Here is a 25,501-nt window from a genome sequence, read left to right on the forward strand (position 1 = left end):
ACATAATAGCAGTACTGGAATTCTGAATGCAGTCTGAGGATCAATTAGACGGACTGATGGAAAATGTAGAGCGAGGCTCACTGACCAGGAACAGATCCTTAGCTAACATAAAACAAAACAAGCAAAACAAGAATGTTCTTTTGTACTCTTGGGCCATGTCCACATGTACACGGGTATTTTTATAAAAGGAGTTTTTCCTTCTTCCATTAAAAAAAAAAACTCTGTCTACATGAAAATGCAAACGCATGCTATAAGGGACTGTCAAGAGCATGCCAAACCAACAAGTTGCAATATAATCTCAACTGTAAAGCCATGTTGGCCAATCAGAAGCCCGAAAAAGTTTCCAGTAGGCGGAGATAACAGTGTATGCTCTAACGTCACAAGCCAAAATCTCTGTCTACAGAATAACACTGCAGTTTTTGAAAATCTTCACCCTGGCAAATATCAGTAACCTGTTTCAGTAAACTGGTGCTGAGTTTGAGTGTGGACGTGCTCTAGTAGTGAAGTATACAATGTTAGTATCAATGTCTTTATTATCATTTACAGAACAGAACATGTTTGTGTATTGCATTCAGTCAGATTTTTAAGCCAATAATTAGAGTGAATGAGAGTCCTTCAATGTTTTTTTTTCATTGAAGGGCATTTCTTAATAAATTAAAAAACTATATAGGCCTACACATTCCTTAGATTTTATAGACCATGTCACCCTCATGGTGTAAGAGAGTTTTCATTCTGATGCCAAAGACCTCCAAAAATGATGCTCCCCTTTTCTATAATATAAAGGAAGCAATGCAGTATATGTTCATGACATTTACACTGTGTACACACACACACACACACACACACATTGTTTTTTGAATTGTCGGGACTCTCCATAGGCGTAATGGTTTTTATTCTGTACAAACCGTATTTTCTATCGCCCTAAACCCACCCTACACCTAAACCAACCCCTTACAGGAAACTTTGTGCATTTTTACTTTCTCAAAAAAACCCATTCTGTATGATTTATAAGCCTTTTGAAATATGGGGACATGTCCTCATAAGTCAACTTCTTGTAATACCTATGTCACAGCCATGTCATTATACAAATTTGTGTCCTCATGTCACAAACGCACACACACACACTTAATATTTTTAGTTTAGTTATACTCATAAATGCTGCATTTATTTGAAAAAAATACAGTACAAAAAAAATTCCTGTGTTAGCAAAGCTGAATTTTCAGCAGCTGTTATTTCAGTCCTCGACTTCACATAATCCTTCAGAAATCATTATCATTAATATGTTGATTTGGTGCTCAAATCATTCTCATTATCGTCAATGTTGAAAACAGTTATGTTTAATATTTTTGTGAAAACTGTAGCATGTTTTTCAAGATTCTTTGATGAACAGAAAGTTCAAAAGAACAGCATTTATGCAGTGGAAATGCAGTGTGTTAAATTGTGTTAAACATTAAAAAATAAAAATTAAATACAATTTGAAAAGTCCTCTACAGTTGTCTCAAGTCTTTCACGGACCCCCTGCCATCTCTGTGACCCTCTGAGGGTCCCTACACACCAGGGGTTTTCAAACTGGGGTTCAATGTCATTTAGATGAGGGTTTATAATAGTAGGGAAACCACACGCATATGAGCGACAGCATCCACAAAACAAAGAGGACTGAGATTCAGCTAGCCGAACACAAGCTGAGATGCAAGACAAGCTAATAGAGCTGTAGCTCGCCTCCTACACACACACCTACTCACACGCTCACTCAACCACAGTCCGCACAATTGCAAGGGCACATATTCTCTCTAACTACAACTGTAGGACCATTTCGGTAGAGGATGTACTCTAATGCATGCAAGGCAAAAAGAGAGAGAAAATAGCTTCAATCTGACAAACAACAGGCAGGTGGAAAGCACTCTGGAGAGCGAGTGGGAAAAAGGAGAAATAGTTTACAAGTGTATCTGTCTCCAACTTTTAAAAAAAATGGGCCTGCTAACCACTATACATACTTCATAAGCAGATGGAAAGAACACAACACAGTATATTAGAAGCAAACATTGACTGAAAGCAGATTCTGGTGTCCACACAAACACACTCTCAGCCTAAACCCAACAGTTGAGATCATCTCCCCAAGCAAACCTGTTTGTTAAATGATCTTGGGTCTAGCGTCGCTATAGAAACCATTCTTTGCCCTGTCGATCGGGTGCTTGTGGAGCAATAAAAGGAACAAATGGTGGCAATGCTGCCTGGGCCTGAGGGATTAGAGAGGTTAGAGAGGATCAGCCGCTCGCCGAGCCAAAATGGCGACTTGATCCAGACACTGATTTGTGTGTAGCGACACGTGTCTGCTCTGAAGGAGATAAGTGGAGTCTTCCAGAAGCCCCCAGTAGCATTTCCAATCTTATCACGCTACCATCACAGAAAACAGCGGAGCGAAAATATGGCCTCTCAAAGCCAGAATGACATCAAGTGCGGAGAGAGGGGGAGAGAAAGAACCTGATGATCTGATGAAGAAGAGAAAGAACCTGGAACAGCTGGATGACTCAAAAAGACAAAATGTTCGCAAACAGTTTTTTGTAACCAGACCTCACAGAGAGCCCAATGTCAAATTGTAGTCAATTTCGCCACAAGTATGAATACATGAATGATTTTTTTTTTTTAAAGAAAGAACATCGATATTTTAGCACAATCACAGCACAATATTTTTTGACTTGGCAGGCAGGAATTCAAAAATATGTAAAAAGAGAGTTGTCATGCAAACTGCATGAGGGGAAAAAAAGACGGTGCGAGTAGACATTTTGAGGTCAAATGTGTTCTGTGTGCACATTATATGTAAATATTGTTCCCCAGCAAATGACCCTATAGTGCAGACAAATCAAAGACAAATCAACCGTATTCCAAAAAGAGCAAACTGATGACTCACTTATATATATATATATATATATATATATATATATATATATATATATATATATATATATATATACACACACACACACACACATACATACACATATATACATATACACACACATAAACACACACACACACAAATCAATATCATTGTGTCTGAAAAACACTACAATTAATCACAAAATTTATTTGAATATAGGCATCACAGGATTATAATGACACCTGTTATGAAAAAGGGGTGGCAAAATAAGCTGGCTTCACCCTATACCTTTTTTGGTTCATGGGTAAATGGTTTAATTATGAAAATTTTATGTAAAAAAAACAAAATGATTATTTTTTTTTGATGATGATATATATAGGTGCTGGTCATAAAATTAGAATATCATGAAAAAGTTAATTTATTTCAGTAATACCATTCAAAAAGTGAAACTTGTATATTAGATTCATTCATTACACACAGACTGATATATTTCAAATGTTTATTTCCTTTCATTTTGATGATGAAAAGTCCCAAATTCAGTATCTCAGAAAATTTGAATATTGTGAAAATATTGAAGACAGCTGGTGCCACACTCTAATCAGCTAATTAACTCAAAACACCTGCAAAAGCCTTTAAATGGTCTCTCAGTCTAGTTCTGTAGGCTACACAATCATGGGGAAGACTGCTGACTTGACAGTTGTCCAAAAGACGACCATTGACACCTTGCACAAGGAGGGCAAGACACAAAAGGTCATTGCTAAAGAGGCTGGCTGTTCACAGAGCTCTGTGTCCAAGCACATTTTGCATTTCCTTTGGAAATTAAGGTCCCAGAGTCTGGAGGAAGAGGGGAGAGGCACATAATCCACGTTGCTTGAGGTCCAGTGTAAAGTTTCCACAGTCATTGATGGTTTGGGGTGCCATGTCATCTGCTGGTGTTGGTCCATTGTGTTTTCTGAGGTCCAAGGTCAACGCAGCCGTCTACCAGGAAGTTTTAGAGCACTTCATGCTTCCTGCTGCTGACCAACTTTATGGAGATGCAGATTTCATTTTCCAACAGGACTTGGCACCTGCACACACTGCCAAAGTTACCAGTACCTGGTTTAAGGACCATGGTATCCCTGTTCTTGATTGGCCAGCAAACTCGCCTGACCTTAACCCCATAGAAAACCTATGGGGTATTGTGAAGAGGAAGATGCAATACGCCAGACCCAACAATTCAGAAGAGCTGAAGGCCACTATCAGAGCAACATGGGCTCTCATAACACCTGAGCAGTGCCACAGACTGATCGACTGCATGCCACGCCGCATTGCTGCAGTAATCCAGGCCAAAGGAGCCCCAACTAAATATTGAGTGCTGTACATGCTCATACTTTTCATGTTCATACTTTTCAGTTGGCCAACATTTCTAAAAATATTTTTTTTTGCATTGGTCTTAATTGATATTCTAATTTTCTGAGATACTGAATTTGGGACTTTCATTAGTTGTCAGTTATAATCATCAAAATTAAAGGAAATAAACATTTGAAATATATCAGTCTGTGTGTAGTGAATGAATCTAATATACAACTTTCACTTTTTGAATGGTATTACTGAAATAAATAAACTTTTTCATGATATTCTAATTTTATGACCAGCACCTGTAGTAATGAAATGGATATCTAACTTGCTAAAGGTCACATTTAACGCTGTTATTAAAATATTCGAGTTTTTAACATGAGTGTTATAACACTAATCAATTTATTGTTACACTATTCATTTAAATTCAGTTATAATTATTTACGACAAGATATAACGTATTACAATGCTATTAAATCCCCAACTCACCAAAGTGACAATCAGACACTTCATTAAGTCCGAACCTACCAAGAGACCTAGTGAGCAGCGCTTGCATCTTAATCTGTTTTACAGAGCTAAATGACAGTCCAAATATATTAAAACACATTATATGTAACCAGTATAAACAGAGAAGTTTGAAAATTGGAAACCAACACAAATAATTTGCAGTCCAAGTAAATCATATGTGCAGTGTGAAACCTCAAAGTTGGTACGTGTGCAAAATCTTGCCTTTAGAAAAATGGCAACCACTGAAACAAGACACCATACATGTAAACTACTTCTTGTGATCCTTGTGACTTCTGATATTCAAAGTTATGTTGATATGCAAAATTAATTTTATATTCAAAGTTGTTGTCATTTCTCTATTGTGTAGAGCAGCTTTGAGTTTTCAATCTTGTAAGAGCAAGACAGAGAGAGAGCCAGCAAGAGTGGTAATTATAGAAGAAAGAACTGCATTAGGTCAGATGTCTCTCTCTCTATATGTGCACTGAACATAATGAAAGGACTTCAAGCTGTCCTAGCGGAAAAAAGGCGGCGTTCAGATCAATTACTGAGAAAAGGTCATTATCACAGTCATTCTCTCTATCGCTCTTCATGGGGAGGAAGCAGATGATACAGTATATCTGACGAGTGCGAATGTGCTCTCTTCGTGATTTTGATGGATTGGAGTGATAACCAGAGACAGAGAGGGGGGAGGAAGACAGAGAGGTGCTAACATCAGCAGAGATCCTCTCTTTTGCTCCATCACCATGATGATCCAGATCACGATCATAAAGATATATGTACTCGTGGTCTGGTCGTCACGAGCATGCCTACTTATATTTTAAGGCTGCGTGATTTAAAACAGAGTGTTTTCTGATCACAGGAGATGGCAGGAAAGAGGGGATAATCTTGTTGGCTTGTGAATGGGTGGGGGTCTATATTTGCTTGGAGAGTTTCAGAAAGGGACAAAAGCTGTGATCAATACTAATCGTACCTCTCACTCCAGCTGCAGGCTAAACTACACTTCACGGCACATATATGAAAGTTTGAATGAGGAAGAAGAGACAGAGGAAGATGGTGAATGGGCTCGAGAGACATTAGACTTCACCTAAATGTGTGAGAAACAGAGCCAATAAGATTCTTGTCATTTTGGAAATAAGCAAGCCCATCTGCAGAAGAATTCAAATAATTCTATGGAACTGTGTAATTCATTCACCAAGTTCTAGAAATCTTGTCTTAGTGGGGACCAAAACTCTTAGACAAAATGGTTTATATTTCACTTTTTTCTTTCTTTCCTTTTTTCTTTTTTGTTTAATTTAAGATTTATTAAAGAGTATTAGGTGAATAATTTGAATTAAAAAAAGTTGTTTATGTGTCCTTTAATGACTCCTCAATTAAAAATATAGATCCTAGTCATTTTATTATTTCTTCAACATGAAAATTAATTAATACAACTATAAGTGAAAAAAGAAAAATACAGTTATTTCAAACTAAACAAAGGCACAGCTAAATGTAGCATTCATTATAACGGGGTTGTGAGGCAATTGTTATAAATTGTTAAATTTCAATTAAAAGCTGCTATATTTTTTTTTTTATAAAAACAAGCAATTAGTTTTAATGGTAACACTTTGATTAGGGAACACATTCACTAAGAGTCTTCTTCAAACTTCTGATTTGCTGATAATTGATAGGAAGGTAGCAGCTGTAATAGTCATGTTTACAGAATAAGGCATTACTATGTGCTTTATAAGTAGTAATATACAATTAGTCTCAGCCTCAGACATCACGCCCACGGACCGCTGGCTGAACATCTGATGCATATGGCACACAAAAGTGGAAACACTTCAGGAGTTTCAAAGTCGTCATCGGATTGGTAAAATTATACAGTATTTCCGGTAGACGTGTGTCGCGTTCTTTAACGTTCCGCGTGGAAACAAAGATGCCGTGATGTCAAACCCCCTCACAAAAGAAGAAAGCCTTCGTGTTTATAACTGTGACAACGAGCGCTTATCAGGATCAGCTAAATGCTGGATTTTCAAAAGCATGTGAAATATTTAAAGTCCACAGCATAGAATCTTTAAAATGTGTCCGAGAGTTTTACATACTGGTCTGTTATTGTGGCGACATTTCCACACCCCTAAACGTGACACTGAACGAAACAAACTGTGATTGGTTGTTTGACATGTCGGTCAAACGGCCTCATGGGTGGGCCTTGGCCAATGAAAGTGCCATGCATTCCAGACCTTCAGCCATCAGTCTGAAGGTCTGGTTATGCGAGACTAATACACAACCAATAAGTACTATGCATGGTAATAAGCAACTAGTTAATAGAGAATAGTGTTCCTTAATCTACGGTATTACCATTTTAATTGGGTCACAATGCAAATTATAACATTCTAAATTTGACTGATTTAAATGTCAATGACAGCTACCAAAAACAGAGTGGAAATCTCAGCTCTCTTTAACATATCTGATCTAGTTTAAAATCAGTCTACAGATCTTGCAGATATTCCTCCCTAAAATCAATGAAGAAAATGCTAAAAAGTGAGCATATTCCATCTGTGCCTGAATATGAGTGTGCAGGGCATGTAAGATTGTGTCTGTCCCTCACTGTGATGATTCAGAGGGTCTGTTCATTATACAGCACATTCATGTGGCTAATTAATGAGAACAGTCTGAAGGATATGGATCCGAATTTTCTCCTCGTTCTGCGTCAGCCTCCCCTCTCCCTCCTCGTGTCTGCCTCCATACTTCACCTTTTTCTGCTCACATTCTCTCTGTTTACTTACAACTCTCATTCATTAGCTTAGTACTGCAAGGGTCAGTCCAATTATAAAGGCATGAAAACAAAATCCTCTGAAGTACCTTATCATTCCTGATATGATTTGAGAGGATGCCCCTCACCTCACCCTCTACAAATGTACATTTACCTACAGGCTATACAAATATTTATACATAAATTCCCACTGACACATTCCAAAATGATTAAAAAGAAGAAAACAAATGCAGTTGATGCTAAATTGAATACACATACAATATATTTTGTGTTATATAGTTTTTGTATTAAAATATTTTAATTTGTGATGATACACAACACATTTTAATTGGTAGACTAATGAATTTGTCTCAGGCTGTTTGAGGCACAGTCCTAATTAACTTGTAATTGGTCTAAAGAATATTTCTTGCTGGAAGAGATGTTAGCTTATAAACTAAGTTGCTCCTCAACTAAGCCAATTGAGAAAACACATTGTAATTTGTTTGGTTTAGTCGACTCTGTTCAGTTCAGATAATTTAATAGCAAGATAACTCTTGTGGGGAGTGCAAGCTGATTTAAAAGGGAGTTATTTTCAATGATCCAGTTAAAGTAGGTATTTTTCTAGTTATTTAAAAACTGTTATCAGGACAGCACATGAACAATGTTGCCCTTCATGGGATCTGAGGTTGGTTACTTTGTTCTCAGTTACTTTGTCCTCAAATAGAGAGAGGAAGAGCGAGTGCAGACAGCAGCAGAAATACCGCCGTCCCCATGTCCTGAGCTCCAGTCTAAATGTGCAATAAGTCTTGCTGTGCTGTGTTTCATTACTGGCCAATGAGAGCCTGAGGGAATAAGGGCCCTAATACAACCTGGCCTGTTCTCCACTCCGCGTACAACATACACCCCATTACTGTCCTTCAGCTGACCCCAGAAACCCTGCCACAATCTCTCCAATTACAGCAGGACATTGATCACAGAACTGTAGTTAGAAGTTCAGCATTAGAGCACCGAGGGACGATGGGCCACAGTGTCACTAAGCTCTACTTACAGTTTCTGTGCTGAAATGGTGATTGCTTTTATTTATCTATACCTCCGTGTTTTCTGTGGGAGTGCCATCAGCTCCCTGTCACTCCTCAACTCTTCACATGGTAAACTGTGTTTGGGGGATAGAATGACAGATAGATAGAACCATAAAGAGATAGAACCACAGATGTATAGAATGATAGATAGAACAACAGACAGAAAGATACAATGATAGAACAATATATACATGGAATGAAAGATACACAGAATGATGAATAGAACAATAGAAAGACGGAAAATACAGAATGATAGACAAGACAGACAGAATTAAAGATGGACATATAACAACAGTTGGACATAAAACGATACATGGACATAAAACTACAGACATCAAATAATAGACATAAACGGATGAAGTAGAATGATAGAACGATAGATAGATAGGCAGACAAGACAGACAGAATGAAAGATAGACATAAAACCATACATGGACATAAAACAACAGACATAAATCAATAGATAGATATAAACTGATAAAGTATAATGATAGATAGAATGATGGACAGATAGAATGATAGATAGAATGACAGACAGACAAAAAGAATGATAGAACAATAGAAAGAATGATAGATACATAGAATGACAACGATGGATAGAGCAATAGAAAGACAGTGATTGGCACAAATAATGATAGATAAAATAGATGTAACAACAGATGGACATACAATGATAAATAGATAAAAAGACAGACAGACAGACAGACAGACAGACAGACAAAAAGACAGAGATAAACTGAAAAAAACAGGCAGATAGATAGACTCAGGCAGATAGGATAAATGACAGACTGGGCACAGACAGATAGACTGAACGACAGAATGACAGATTGAACAATAGACAGATAGACAGACAGACAGACAGACAGACAGACAGATATACACTGAACAAAATTATAAATGCCACACTTTTGTTTTTGCCCCCATTTTTCATGAGCTGAATTCAAAGATCTAAGACTTTTTCTATGTACACAAAAGGCCTATTTCTCTCAAATATTGTTCACAAATCTGTCTAAATCTGTGTTAGTGAACACTTCTCCTTTGCCGAGATAATCCATCCACCTCACAGGTGTGGCATATCAAGATGCTGATTATAGACGGCATGATTATTGCACAGGTGTGCCTTGGTCTGGCCACAATAAAAGGGCACTCTAAAATGTGCAGTTTTACTGTATTGGGGGGTCCGGGGGGGTCCGAAAACCTGTCAGTATCTGGTGTGACCACCATTTGCCTCACGCAGTGCAACACATCTCCTTCGCATAGAGTTGATCAGGTTGTTGATTGTGGCCTGTGGAATGTTGGTCCACTCCTCTTCAATGGCTGTGCGAAGTTGCTGGATATTGGCAGGAACTGGAACATGCTGTCGTGTCATATCCAGAGCATCCCAAACATGCTCAATGGGTGACATGTCCGGTGAGTATGCCGGCCATGCAAGAACTGGGATGTTTTCAGCTTCCAGGAACTGTGTACAGATCCTTGCAACATGGGGCCGTGCATCATCATGCTCGGGATGAAGAGAACACCTCTCCAAAGTGCCAGATGCCATCGAATGTAAGCATTTGCCCACTCAAGTCGGTTACGACGACAAACTGCAGTCAGGTAGAGACCCCGATGAGCTTCCCTGAGACCGTTTCTGACAGTTTGTGCAGAAATTCTTTGGTTATGCAAACCGATTGTTGCAGTAGCTGTCCAGGTGGCTGGTCTCAGACGATCTTGGAGGTGAAGATGCTAGATGTGGAAGTCCTGGGCTGGTGTGGTTACACGTGGTCTGCGGTTGTGAGGTCGGTTGGATGTACTGCCAAATTCTCTGAAACGCCTTTGGGGACGGCTTATGGTAGAGAAATGAACATTCAGTTCACGGGCAACAGCTCTGGTGGACATTCCTGCAGTCAGCATGCCAATTGCACGCTCCCTCAAAACTTGCGACATCTGTGGCATTGTGCTGTGTGATAAAACTGCACATTTTAGAGTGAACACACACCCGGAGCAGTGGGCAGCCATTTATGCTGCGGCGCCCGGGGAGCAGTTGGGGGTTCGGTGCCTTGCTCAAGGGCACCTCAGTCGTGGTATTGAGTGTGGAGAGAGCACTGGACATTCACTCCTCCCACCTACAATCCCTGCCGGCCCGAGACTCGAACCCGCAACCTTTGGATTACGAGTCCGACTCTCTAACCATTAGGCCACGACTTCCCCGTGGCAGCCTAATTATTGTGGCAGCCTAAGGCACACCTGTGCAATAATCATGCTGTCTAATCAGCATCTTGATATGCCACACCTGCGAGGTGGATGGATCATCTCGGCAAAGGAGAAGTGCTCACTAACACAGATTTAGACAGATTTGTGAACAATATTTGAGAGAAATAGTTATTTTGTGTACATCGAAAAAGTCGATGATCTTTGAGTTCAGCGCATGAAAAATGGGGGTAAAAACAAAATTGTTGCATTTATAATTTTGTTCAGTGTAGATAGATAGAATGACAGAATGGTCAATAGACAGACACAGACACAAGGCGCGTTTCCATTACAGATTTGCGCAAAACTTTGGCAATATTTTATAAATGTCGATAAAAAAGTATTGCGAAATGACGGCGTTTCCATTAACAGATGTTATGCGACAAAAATGTAATTTCTTCCTCTATTTGATGGGACTTTGACGGATTTTGGCTATATTTAATCGAAGGAGGCGTGTACATGTATCTTTACAAAGGCAGCATGGAGAGCTGCTTCAGAAACGTGCGCGACGCGCCTCATATAACCACAAGCATAGACTAGAGTGGCTGAGATCAACTCCGGTGGCCGAATCAGAGCCACCGGAGCAGTGTAAATTGTCTAAGCATGAATGGCAGGCAAAGCCCCTTATACTTGAGAGAGGCCACTTATTAAGTGTTTCTTGGAGGTTATAGTACATTGAAGAATGATCATATGACAATTTACATACACCATGTGACCTGTAAATGTGAAAAAAAAAAACGTTTCCATTTCACTTTTGCGAATGATTCCTTTTTAGTTTCCATTAGGCGTATTTTCAATACGCAATTTCAATTTGCGCAATTTGAAGGGTAATGGGTAATGCCTACAGACACAGACAGATAGAGAGAGAGAGACAGAGAGAAAATTCTTAACAGACAGATAAACGGTTCTGTGAAACACATTAGCCCCTGACCTGAACATCGAAACAAACCTGACACACAGCAGGTGATGCCAGACATTCATACTGAATTTCATACTCAGACTATTAAGAAGCAAACACAGCTCAACACTTCTGCTCAAGAACATTATAACTGTGACATTTCATTATAGACCACTATGTCAGCATATACCATTTAACTCTGAGACAGTTTTTTTTTTTAAATGTGGAACAATGACAATATACACATTTATAAATGCTCTGTCTGTATATAGAGGTGTCTTATCACTTATTAATCTCTCCTCACATAAGAGAGGAAAGAACAAAGATAAAGAGGACAATGAGAGAGTGGAGATATTTAAGATATTTAGAAAAGATTTAAGAAATTCTTGTGGTTTCCTGGCTAGTGAAAGATTGCTCAACAAAAGTAGAAGGGCTATAATTTTATTGGACAGAACTCAAAGGAAAGTTTATCTTATTTATCTTTGAAATGGCTCTGTCACATTAAGCTCTCTGTTCTGCACACACACACACACAGAGAGAGAGAGAGAGAGAGAGAGAGAGAGAGACAGAGAGAGACAGAGACAGAGACAGAGAGAGAGAGAGAGAGAGAGAGAGAGAGAGAGAGAGAGAGACAGAGAGAGAGAGAGACAGAGACAGAGACAGAGAGAGAGAGAGAGAGAGAGAGAGAGAGAGAGAGAGAGAGAGAGAGGACAAACCGCTAAATATATTAGGAGTGTGCGATATTGACAAAATATATATAAATATTTTCTGGGATTTTATCGATAAAGATAATTAGACAATATTTTGCTGAGTGTGGGCATTTTTACCTTTATAAAGCCCTGCATGAGAGTGCATTATATTTTCAGTCAAATTCTTAACTTGAATCTGTCAATTAGAATAAGTCATTTAAGCTGTTACCAAGCAAATGAAATCAGTATTGACAAAATTAATCTTTGCAATGCAGAGAAAACACAGAAGCTGCATTAGAAGTGGCATTTAGATGCATTTACACACTGTTTAATACAGGACATGAATAGATTTAACCTGCAGTTACAAATGCATTAATACCGTTTTGATATTTTAAACATAAAACATTGAATACTGATAAAAAAAATGAATAGATACTTTAAATGTGAAATTAAAACTGCCAGTGGATGGCAGAAAGTCACTGTTAATAAGTGAGTCATTGCAACTGAACCGAATCATTTAATCGGTTGATTCATTCAGGAACAAAACAGCTGTTGATCAGAGATGCAAACTGAAATTATATTTGTTGGGGAAATAGAGCAAAACCAGTCAATATTGTGTCTAAAACATAAGTGTGTTAATATTAAATTCTTGTTTATTTAACTGCTTTATAAAATCAATATCACATTTGTAATCATGTTGCTTTTTGGTGGGGAAAAAACAAAAAAAACCCCGTCAGTCTTCGCGTGATACTGATTAACGATATGAAATTATATAAATATATACATTTCTGCCCCCCATATCTTGAATTTTGTGATCATTCTTAATCTAAATGCATTTTAATAAACTGAATCATGCAGTGAAAGAACGCGCACTGGTCTAACATGGTGGCTGATGTTAGTAAGACAAATTCGCCTTTTTTGGATAATTAGCTGTAAATTCGAGGCACAGACTCTTTTATCACCACTCACCTCCACACTGAGATAAACACAACTGGAGAGGGAGGGAGGGCTTCACTTCTGCGGTTCTCTGCCTGTCTGTGATGTGCATGTGCCGATCAATGTATCCTACACTGCTGTGCTGCACGTGCCTGCGTCGAGACGCGGAGGGGAGAAAGGCATCGGAACTTGACAGTCTCAACATTTTCTGACCCGACCTCATATTGGGATTTTGTTATTTGTTTGACAGGGAAAGCTGTGCGAAAACAGAAACACACATGCACACATATATACATAGGCCTATATTAATTTATAAAAAAATATAAAAAATTCCCCAGAAAAAAGGGTACTTTCTCTCGAGGAAGAAAAAGGGCAGGTGCTCCAGCCCCCTTTTATGTTTGTATGTGCACATGCCTGCAGTGGAGGCACACACACAGAACCACAACATAAGAGAAACAGTCACTCTGTTTATGTAATGCATCCACTGAGAGCTCAAGGTCAGTGATGCATTTCAAAAGAGACTTCAGAAAAACAGCCATTTACACCAAAGTGATGGAGTTCTGTCAATGCCGTGAGGAATTTAATCTTATCTGCTCTCAGAAAGGTGGAACAGGGTCATTCGTCGCTGTGTCTCTGATCTTGAACTTGGTCAGTCAGATATCCTTGAGGGCCAAACAACACACGAGACACTCGTATATAAAACACTAAGCAATCAAGAAATAAGACAATTCGAGCCTCATAACTGATGTGTGCCTAGTCGCAAAATCTCTAGTTTGCTCGAGATAGTCTAGTTTAATTTGAGACTGGTTTGATTTTATGCAGAAAATGTACCTCATTACTACAATAAAAATTGGAAAATAATATTTTAGGCATGTCATCTATGGAACATTGAATGTGTGACGTGACAATAGATAAAAATGAACCAAAGACATACTATATATGATATTCTCTATATTGGCTGCATTCACAGTTTTCACTGCAATCCAGTGTCACAATGTGCCAGGCAAGAAACACATTTATGCAATTCCTTATTTCAACTCAAACACAAGTACAAATTTTTCTTAAAAATAAAGATTTCTCACTAACAAATGCAAATCTAATTTTTGGAGTGATAAAAGGGCAGTTCTCCAGACTTCCCACAATGCACGATGCCAGAACAGATTTTAAAATTAAAACCAGAGTAAAGTTTGACCAAGAAAAAGCTTTCTATTGGTTCATTCAAAATCCTCCTAGTCTACTTTAGTCTGATCCCTAAAAAATAGTGAACTAGTCAGGTTAAATGACTGCAGAGTGTTGAGGTTGACTAATCTTACCTCACTGAGACAGGATATGCTGGGGAAAGAGATATGTGTGATGCCTTTCCCATCTAGTGTTAACCTTTTCTGAGCCGTGTACTCACCAGACGCGTTCTTCAGATAACCGTTCGAGTCCACTGATGTGTACATGACATACGGTCCAGGCTGGTTCACACCAAAGGGCTGTAGGATAGATACATGTGATTAACAATAAATGCAATATACATACAAAGAAAAATTATCTGGCAAATGTCATTAAAATATATATATTTTTTTAATTTCTAAATGTGCTGTCAAATTAGAAAGATTTGGTGAAATTTTGCAGGCCAAAAAAAAAAAAGTGATGTATGACGTATGAATCACTCTCAAACCAAGCAGGTTTGTGTAACCAGCTTAAACCAACTGCGAAATCTATGTGGGGAAATCCTTCACCCTCATAAAATTCCCAAACACGTAAATTCCTATTGAAATGGCTGAATATCACCCGTGACAATTCACAGAGCCCTAAAGTGAAGTGATTCAACCACATATCCAATCATATCAATACAATCTTCCTTGGAAAGGCTCATTTCAGTAGCCTGAGAAATTGCAAATATGACTTCGTTTCGAGGCAGACTGCTATAATCCAGTACATCGGAGCTCCTCTGACCTCTGATATTGGCCTGACGGTGATTGGCATGACTTTTTAGTCTTGAGTCCACACAGATCATCACAGGTTACACAGGCCCAGCTCCAGCCTCCTACAAATACTGAGACACATGAGAGATGTCTATCAGCATCCAGGAGTAATGCGGGGCCAGCACTGGCTCAGCGCCGGAGAGATGGGGCAGACCTGCTACATGCCAGCTTCTCAATTATGGATACTTTTCTCTGTGCAGACAATAACCCTGGGAACTGCAAATGAACAGCATGCCAGCAACAAGTGGGCATAAATTTTTAAACAGATGTATTTGTGGGGCATGATTATGGGTGGGGAGGGGTGAAATGATTCCCTAGTTGTAAATTATGTTCCACCGTTGCTGATGAATCCAGCCAATAGACAATGTTGACAGGAAGTGAAACAATCCTGGAGCTGAAGCTCTCAGTCATCCAGTGCCAGACTGACATAAATGAGGGAAAGGATGACCTGGCAGAGTCAGATACAGATGAAAAATGTTCAGACAAACACAACAATGAGGGCAAACTACACGGCCAGAGAATCTGACGTCAGTGAGACCTGAAGCCCCACACACTTCTTTGGACCTGACAACCTACCCCATCACCAACATCCATTACGGAGTTTATTATTCCACAAGGAAACCAGTTTGCAAACTATGGAAGCCTGTTTATTCTGACTAAATACACTATTCTTCAAAAGTTTGGGGTTTTTTTGTCTTCACTGCTTTGTTTTACTAAAAATAGTAATATAGTTAAATGTTATTACGGTTTAAAATAACTGTTTTCTATTTGAATGTATTTTGAAAAATAATTTATTCCTGTAAATGGCAAAAATAATTTTTCAGCGGTCAAATCATTCTAATATGCTGAAAAATTTCTTATTACCAATGTTTAAAACAGTTGTGCTGCTGAATATTTTTTGTAGAATGAACAGAAAGTTCAAAAGAACAGCATTTATTAGAATTAATACATAAATGTCTTTACTGTAATGTTATCAATTTAATGCATCCTTCATGAATGCTGAAAACTAACTTGTTTACTTAAAAAATTTATTGATCCCAAACTCTTCAATGGAAGTCTGACACCATATCTTGCAACTGCAATTTTGTTTTCTCGTAATTATGAAATTTAAACCTAAGAAATTCCAGTTCACCTAATCTGCCCCTGAAAGAAATTGAGGTTACTTGCGGCAGAGCATGAAGAGCACCTATTATCAAGACCTGGATAACTGAAAAAGCAAAGCTTAAATTGCACATGAAGACAAAATCTGACCCAGACATGATTGCCAAACAATGTCTGCATCTTCAGAAACCAGTTAAAAAGCAAAAAATAACCTCCATTAAACTCTTCAGATTGGCTGAAGCATAATAAACAGCTGGAAGGCCTTGGGTTATATCAACCATAGAAGGACAGGTGGATAAACCCATGATCTCTCTGATGAAAAGACCAGACAGCAAGAGACACAAATTGAGACTGAGCAAGCCAGTGAACACAGAGAAACAATGTAAACGTGAGAAGATAAAGCATCAGAGGAAACAAAGTGATGCCTAAGACAGCAGAGAGGCGAGAAGCAGCTAAAAGGAGATAAACGGATACGTCACAAGAACTGAATTGGGAATAACAAACATCACCGTGAGTGACTGCAACAGTGGGCCAAATATTTGAACAAAGAACCCCCAAGGAACTAAGACTTTCTCCAAACTAAAACAAAAACTAAAATTCTCCAAGAGTTCCAGTGGGTCATTTTTTTTTTTGCAAGAAACATATAGGGGCGTTTTTTTCTGATCGGATAGCTATCTGATGGTGAAATGACCAGGTGTAAATGCCCTCCGAAACGCATTCGAGACGGATATATATCCGATCGCTCAAACCACTTCAGGAGGTGGTCTGGGCCGCATTCCAGACGAAACTGGACAAGTGTAAATGCATCTGGTTGTTGATGGTATGCTAATTTTACTCCTCCCAAATTATTAAAAAAATAAACGTGTGAGCGTTTTATAGGCTATATGGTATGTTTTAGTCAGATATGACAGCGCTAATGAAACAAGCGTCACTGCGGATGAGTAGCTGTATCTCCTCAGCAAGTCGACGCGCAAACTGCCGCGAATGAATCTGAAAATAAGTTGCAGACGCTCAACACACAATCATCTTCATTAAAAGCAGTGAGACTAACCTATCTTTCCATTGCTGATGCCGCGCTCTCTCCTGTTGCGGTCTCTGATATTGAAATGAGCTGATAATGAATAAAATGCAGCGCATATCTACAGAGTCTGGGAATCTACGTCACGCCGCGTCAGATTCCGCCATGTTTTAGGTCACGCTCAGGAGTACACAGTGTAAACACACGCAAATCACCACAGAAAAAAGCCGACCGTTTACTATTAATATTTTTTGAACGGACTAATATGTAAATCTCTTTAAATAAAAAAAAAATTCATTATTCACTCTCCTTCACTACAGTGGTACTGATACAGGCTAACTGCTAAAACACTTTGGTTAGAGCAGCAAAACCATGGCTATTTTTTTTAAAGGGGAGAATACATAGCTAGATCTTAAACAGTGGATCGTTTAGCATTGTTATACATCACAACTTACTGTAAGCTGCTTTGAAACTATGTGTTTTGTGGATGCTATGCAAATAAATAATGAACCATGTTGAAGATTCCTTATTATTAGAGATGCCGAACAATGATAAACGATCAAATAAATTAATGAATGAAACTTAATCCTTACAAACAAGTGGCCTGGGATCAAAGAGCTGCCACAGATAATATTTCCATATATGATTCTTTTATTTGTAGTGTGAGGGCTTACAGTTTAATGCAAATCGCTGTATATTAAATCTACAGAGATCAATTATTAAGCCATATCTTATTTGAGTTGTTACCGAGTTTCAGTTTAACTTTCATCTGAGTTCAGTAGTGAATGTAGACATTATATAGGCTATTATTTTATGTTTATGTGATTCAACTTAAGATCGCGTTGAATGATTAACGCTTACTGTATCAACAGCGTTAATCAAAAGCAGAGGTATTTCATGCAGACACTGATAAGGGCTAACTTATGGCATCTATTAATGTCTGCAGGAAATACCTCTGCTTTTCTAAGGCTGAAAAAAGCACGTTTTTCATACCGGCTGTGTAAAGGGCTATGGCAAATGATGTAAAGTGAGCCTTAACCACTCCAACGCGATCTTAAGTAGAATAATAGAAACATTAAATAATATCAACGTCTATATTCACTATATTATCCAGTCTCCGCTGTAGCTCCCGTGACCTAAATTCCCAGAATGCATTGCTGCTGTGACGACACAATCCCAGACTCTATTGCTTTCATTGACGTGAACTCCATTAAATTTGCATATAGCACGGGAATTGAAGAACGGATTTATATCCGTTTTGCGAAGACACATTTATGTGGCCAGTGGTGACGCTAGGTCGGGGCTTGAAGGGGCTATAACCCCATCAGAAACTTGCTTAGCCCCCCCCAAGGATTTCCAAATGATTTTCCTGTTTTTTAACTCTCGGTGTCACTCTCATTAACGTTGAAAAATAAACATTAAAAACTTTTAAAAAAAAAGTGCCTAATATGTGGCCTACAAAAAAAAAAAATTAAAAAAAATTTTATATTATGGGGGAGGGGTCAAGCAACTCAGGTAAGCAACGCGCAAACTTTGCGCAAGATGGTGAATGTCAATTAACTATAGAGAAATTGAAAGTAAAAAAACTGAAGGCTAACGCTGAATTAACGGTGCATATTCTCTCTGAGACAACGAGAGACGAATCGACTCTAATATATGCTGATAACAGTATATAACTCTCTTAAATTATTCCCTTAATATTTCTCTTGTGGCTCGTATAGTGAAAAACATGAGAAGAAACGTATTTCGCGTTAAACAGGTTTTTGAAAATCATTGCCTGAAATAAAGCTGCTCTGAATTTTCATTGATGACTGCAGCGTTAATCATTTTAATTATAGGCCTTTGTATAAATTAATAGACCTGTTTTAAAAAAAACTTTAAAAACATTTTCAATGAGGAGTATAGCTAATAGCCTAATAGGTCTATTTTATTATCCTCACAACGCATCATGCGGTCATTATTGCGGGGCAATACTTTCATGTAATTTAATACTAATAAAAGTAACCTTGTAATAGGCCTAATAATAAGAAGAATGCAACAGGACTACATTAATTGGAAATGCTAAATCCTCTTAATATTGCCAATTTTTGATGCTTATCTCTGGCTATCATCGACACATGATACGATGCAAATCAGCACAGGGAGGTTATCACCCGCATGTGCCTGTGTGGAAACAGTTTTACTGAATTAAAAAAAAGAATTCAGAAATGATATTACTTTATATTATTATATTACTGTTCGTTCAGAAATTATATTACTTTGTAAGTGTCATATTTGGCAGTTGGCATTAGAAGTTATATTACTAATAACAGCAGGGCCGCTGCTGGCCAAATGGGTGCCCTACGCAGGATTGTATTGTGCCAGCTCCCTTAAATATTATGGAAGTAAAAAAAACAAAAAAACACCTACTATAGGGGTCAAAATAAAACTTTAATAAAATATAGAAGTAAATAAATAAATAGTAATTCAATTGTATTATTTACAAATTCCAACTGTAGCTCTAGACAGTTACCTATGGCTATTATTTTATTAATACAGTTGTCTGATTGATTTTATGGTCTCAAGCATTCAGAAATCACGCAAAAGAAAATTAAGCAGTTTTACTACGAAAACCATGGTTAATTTTTATACGGGTTGTGATGTCCACATGCTTTTTGTTGAAGAAATTATAGAGGCTGTGTCATCTATAACAAAAAGTTGGCCAAAAATGAAAGATTAAGCGGATATTTGAATTAGCATAAATGTTTGGTCAATAGCCTATTAAACAAGGATTGTCCTGTAAGTGTAACAGCAGCAATTACCAGGCCTTTGGCTCCCTTTGCAGGCATTTGTAATAACATGTAATGTTTAAAAAAAAACAAAAAATAGACGCCATCACAAAATTTGTAATGGTTTTACTGGTTATGATGGGACTTGTATTGGTTTGAATGGAATACAAACTGTAATGGACCCTGCTGGTCTCTACTGGTAATTGGTCACCTTCTAAATCCTAATGGAATATGTCCCAAAACGTTGACGGTTTGTAATTTATGTAATGGTATTTGTGATGGTATTATAATTTTCTGTGATGGTTTTATTGCTTATTTTCAGCAGGGTTGCCGCATTGTTTTTATATAATGCATTTTAAGTCATTTTAAAGGCTGTTGTTGGCTTACTGTAGGTTTGGTTTTATAACCACAAAAAATATTATCTTAATACTTCTTTGTATATTATTATTTGAAGTAAGAAAACGATAGTTAATTTGTGGTTACCATGGCTACAAGAACCATGATTATTTTGTTATTTATTTTAATTTGTGTTAAAACCATGGCTAACTTTCGTAGGTGAACATGGAAACTCAGAACATTACATGCGTTGGTGGTGGTGAAATTATTACCGACATTAAAACACGTTATTAACCTCAACACCCAAAGAAGTTTCACAGGATTATGAATGTAGCCTACCTGAAAGTGAAGCACAGGCTTCATTTTCATCTTTTTTTTTTTCTTGGCACCTGATTGCTGATGTGTTTTCACGGGTATAGTTATCCAAGATTATTTGCATTCAGCCGCAAACATGAGGTGCGAGTGGTTGTGGGTGCGGATGTAGGAATGGCGCGTCACCTTTTTTTTTAAAAAACTAGGTGAGAGAACACATACGGCGTGATCTGTGTGTCTGTGTGTGTTTGTGCGTGTCTAAAGTAGAGGATGAATGGCTGGGAAGAAGCTGTATCATCTCTTCATTACGAAGGATGACAGTTAACGAAGAGAGGTCTCTGAGTGTGTATGTGTGTGTCGCTCATGTATTAACAGAGCAATGAAATGCTTTGGGACCCTGCCAAGGGCACGATGCTGCTCTAAAACACACACACACACACCTCTCTGTTGCAGCTTTGTAGGTGTGTCTGAAATATATTTCATATATTTATATAATATATATAGGCTGTTAGTTATTCTGTTCATTTACTATTTGCATTATCTATGTGGCATTCACTATATTCTGGGAACAGTGATTCAGTGAAAAACTATGAGATTTCAGACACCTCTAGCATAAAATTTACAGATAATGGAGAAAAGTCAAAGATAATGTAGAAAAATACAATAGATGGCTGGTGAGGGTGAACGATGGACTGACAAAAGAGAAGAAAGAAGAATATGTGAATATGAAAAGGATACAAGGTACAGAAGTGCTCACAGACAAATGGAGAGAGTGTAGAAGAGAGAGAAAAAAACAAGAGTGAGAACATAAAAGCCTGTCTTCACATCAGAATGAGGACAGCTTTGACACACACTTGTCCCCGACCTCAACAGCTAGTCAATAACGTCAGAGGAGTGAAGATAAGACAGAACTCAAAGACATCCAAAATCAGGTTTCATGTTTATAAGAGATGCTTACATGTAGTGGTCGACTGTTGCATACATTTTTTAATTAACAGCATTAACAGGCCGATTAGTATCTGAAGAGAGACTTTTGTGTTGACAGTGCTGAGAATTTTCTATATTGCAAAGAGAAGTTGGCAAAGCACAATTTTTGTACATGTTTATTTTTTAACGAGGTTCCCTTTTTCATAAAGTAATTGCTTTAGTGAATACCATGTCAAATAATAAAAAAAATCTTTAAAAAAAACACTAGTAATATTATATTGTAAATTAACTGATTTGATCAAAAATACAGTAGTATTGTGAAATATTATTACAATTTAATATAGCTGTTTTCTATTTTAGTTTACATTAAAATATAATTTATTCCTGTGATGACAAAGCTGAATTTTCAGCAGTCATTACTCTAGTCTTCAGTGCCAAATGATGATTTGGAGAAAAATAAAAACAGAGCTGACGGTCTTACTGTTGAAATTCAGCATATTCAACTCAAATTTATTAACAAAAAAATAAATGAAAACGTGCTTAAGCTAAAATCCTCAATCAACGAACATGCAATAGACAGGGATTGTGTAGAACACTGTGAATGACGGGTGGTTGAATTCTTCTGAAATCTGCAGGAACAGATTGCATGTAGACCTGGTGATGCCAAACACATGCCATTCCCACTCCAGTTGAATGACTTGCATAATAGAGAGAGAGAAAGAAAAAGATCAGAACTCACCTTGACGTTTTCTGGACAGTCATTGGAGCACAGGCCACTGAGCACTATAGAGAGGAAGAGATAATGGCAGAGAAAGACAATGATAACTTTGTCCAACACATCTGGTCCTTAGATAAGACAAGTTGACTGCAGTGTCCATATCAAATCCACTTCACAACACTCTGCTAAACACGGGCAGCAGTTCATTCACCTCCTCTAATATCACACAATTTAACAGCAACTCTGCTCCCGCACACATCTTCAGCCAGGAACTATGCCTAGAGAAAATGAATTGGGCTAAATGTGCACTAAATTCCCACTAATGGTGTGAAATAAGAGCCAGACTCTCTGCTTCTCGAGGCCAAAATTGACTGCGTTAGAGAACAGCACATATGAAAGGGAAAGTAAAAAATCATTAATTGCTCATTAGTGGCACACAAAGAACCATCTGTGTACTTGTGCATCTGTCTTTATCTAAACACAGCATTAGATTTTTAAACTGGCAGTGACAGGCAGCGCTATTTACAGACACGGCAAATTAGAAAGTTCAGGGTGGAAGGACACCAGCATAAATTATATAAGGGAAAATGGAAAGGACAAGAAAAAAATTGGCTTTGAAAGTCTGTGATGGAAAAACAAATTATGAAAATGTTTCAATCACGTCTCATCCTTTGAAAATTTATAGATTTCCTTATTTGGTCTGACAAATGTTCTGCATGAGTTATTAGGATTGTGAAATCAAATATGTGGCTTTGCTTTTCAAAGCGAATATACTGAGGGGTGAAAGAGAGGTGTGACATGAAGCCTGTGACATGAACAGTTTTGTTTTAATTTTATATATTTTTTGTGCTTGAAAGACAAGAACAGAGAGTTAAAGTGCATCTTCCCAAGTCCTCCATGAATGAGTGAACTTGCTACAGGATAATATGACTGACACCCCCCTCTGTAATGTTTGATGGATAACATTCTAGCACAGCATAGCCTTCTAGTAGGTATGAAGGAATTTGGGCAACAGAAAATAGTGTAAAAATGTCTGTTTTATGAGAAAAAAACATCGAAACTCAAAATAATGTATGCTATTTAGTGGTTAACATTTACATTTACATTTATTCATTTAGCTGACGCTTTTATCCAAAGTGACTTACAATTGCTATATATGTCAGAGGTCGCACGCCTCTGGAGCAACTAGGGGTTAAGTGTCTTGCTCAGGGACACATTGGTGTCTCACAGTGGATTCGAACCCGGGTCTCTCACACCAAAGGCATGTGTCTTATCCACTGCGCCATCACCACCCCAGCGTTTAAAAATATTTTTTTTCATTTTGGAACAACTGAAATGAATTTGGTTCCCATTGTCAAATACATTATGGAAAAAAAATATATATTTTTATTTTTTGAAATATTTTGAATCCTTGATTCTTATTGAATAAACACAAATACAGATATCAATTCTGCAATGCAAATATTTCATTATACTATAGTAGTTGTTCTGCCAGTGGCAAAAATAATATATTTTATTTTTTCATAGATGTATGAAATGGACTTATGTACATGCCATAGCTCCACTGAGCAAAGTACGTTGATTTCCAATCATATACACTACTTTTCAAATAGTCTGGGGTCAACTTTTTTTTAAAGGAACTCTCTTATGCTCACCAAGGCTACTTTTATTTGATCAAAAATATAGTAAAAGCAGTAATATTGTAAATAAAACAACTGTTTTGTATTTTAATTATTTAGTCCTGTGATAAGAATGCCAAATTTCCAGCAGCCATTACATCAGTCTTGAATATCACATAATGCTTTAAAAATCTTTGTAAATGTAATATGTTGATTTGATGAAAGTCATTTCTATTATTATTATTAATATGTTAAAAAGTTTGTGATACATTTTTTCAAGATTTTTTTGATGAATAGAAAGTTCAACAGAATGGAATTTATTTGAAATAGTTTTTCTTTGTTACGAAGTAAATGTCTTTACTGTCCCTTTTGATAAATTTTATTTGTCCTTGCTGAATAAAAGCAATAATTTCTTAAAAAAAAAAAAAAAGTACTGACCCCAAAATTTGGTATGTCCGTTCGGGGTCCTGCAACAAACGAGCAGCTGACATCTAGATGAACAGGAATGCTAACAGATAACCTTCCCCAGGTATTATAGACTTCATTCTGGCAGACATCTTGGTGGCCTGAAGCGGTCAGATACATTTTAAATCTCTCAGGCTAGTGTTTGTGAATACGTGGCTAATATTGAACAGGAGCTTGAACATACAAACTGACATGCCTGCACATGAACGCTACAGGATAAGGAAACATGCACACATAGTGGAAATGTCTCTATCAATGACAAGCTACCAGCAGGGCTTGTGCACTGAGCTGAAGCTTGATATGCACGGTCGTGACACGCTCCCACTGTGTGTGTGTGTGTGTGTGTGTGTGCGTGTGCATGTACTGCTGTGCAGTGCCCACCTAAGAGTACAGCATAAAACCATTAAAAGACAGAAGGTTTAGCACTGAATACATCTAAACGTGCTTAATCCCAATGAAATGCCATTTTGTGAACTCACTGCATGAATAATGCGCTTGTTTACCGTCAGAGCTTAGTGCGAGCCTTCATATACGGATAAAACTCGACGTTTGTCTCTATTCCTCCAGCAGACTCCATTTGGAGATCCTGGAAACGAAATTAAAATAATTGAATAATGGAAATTAAAATAATCACACAGCGATAGGCCTGTCATCAGACATCTATGATAAACTGAGGGGAAATACAGAACGGTAAAGTGGACAGTCGAAAAAACAATTCAAATAAAAGCGTACGATGGTTCATTCATCATGATGACATCTTGATAACTTTATAAGGATACGTGAACAATTTCCCCGATTGAACGCCTCATCCCAGAATGTCTGACATGATTGTGTTTAAACAGCTTCAACTGATCCAAATTGTGTTGCAGTTTGTTGTTCCCAGGACATTGGGAGATTCCGCGGAGTGAATCTGCCAGGAGTTCGCAGCAACAATGGAATAGCTGTGATGTGATGGCTGTGAAATTGGACATGAGGCTTGCTG

General features: G+C 37.7%; 1 protein-coding gene across 1 annotated transcript in view; it reads right to left on the bottom strand.

The window, feature by feature from the left end:
- The window catches only part of LOC306885430 (T-cell immunomodulatory protein-like), a 137,805-nt gene that overhangs the window by 13,956 nt on the left and 98,348 nt on the right, over positions 1 to 25,501 (bottom strand). Inside the window, exons 13-14 of the mRNA XM_079441930.1 lie at positions 22,457 to 22,500; positions 14,682 to 14,760 (exon numbers count right to left, since the gene is read on the bottom strand). Coding sequence (XP_079298056.1) covers positions 14,682 to 14,760; positions 22,457 to 22,500 — 123 coding nt within the window. The remainder of the gene's footprint in view (positions 1 to 14,681; positions 14,761 to 22,456; positions 22,501 to 25,501) is intronic.

Source organism: Barbus barbus (genome assembly GCF_936440315.1).
Source record: "Barbus barbus genome assembly, chromosome: 2".
NCBI classification, from domain to species: domain Eukaryota; kingdom Metazoa; phylum Chordata; class Actinopteri; order Cypriniformes; family Cyprinidae; genus Barbus; species Barbus barbus.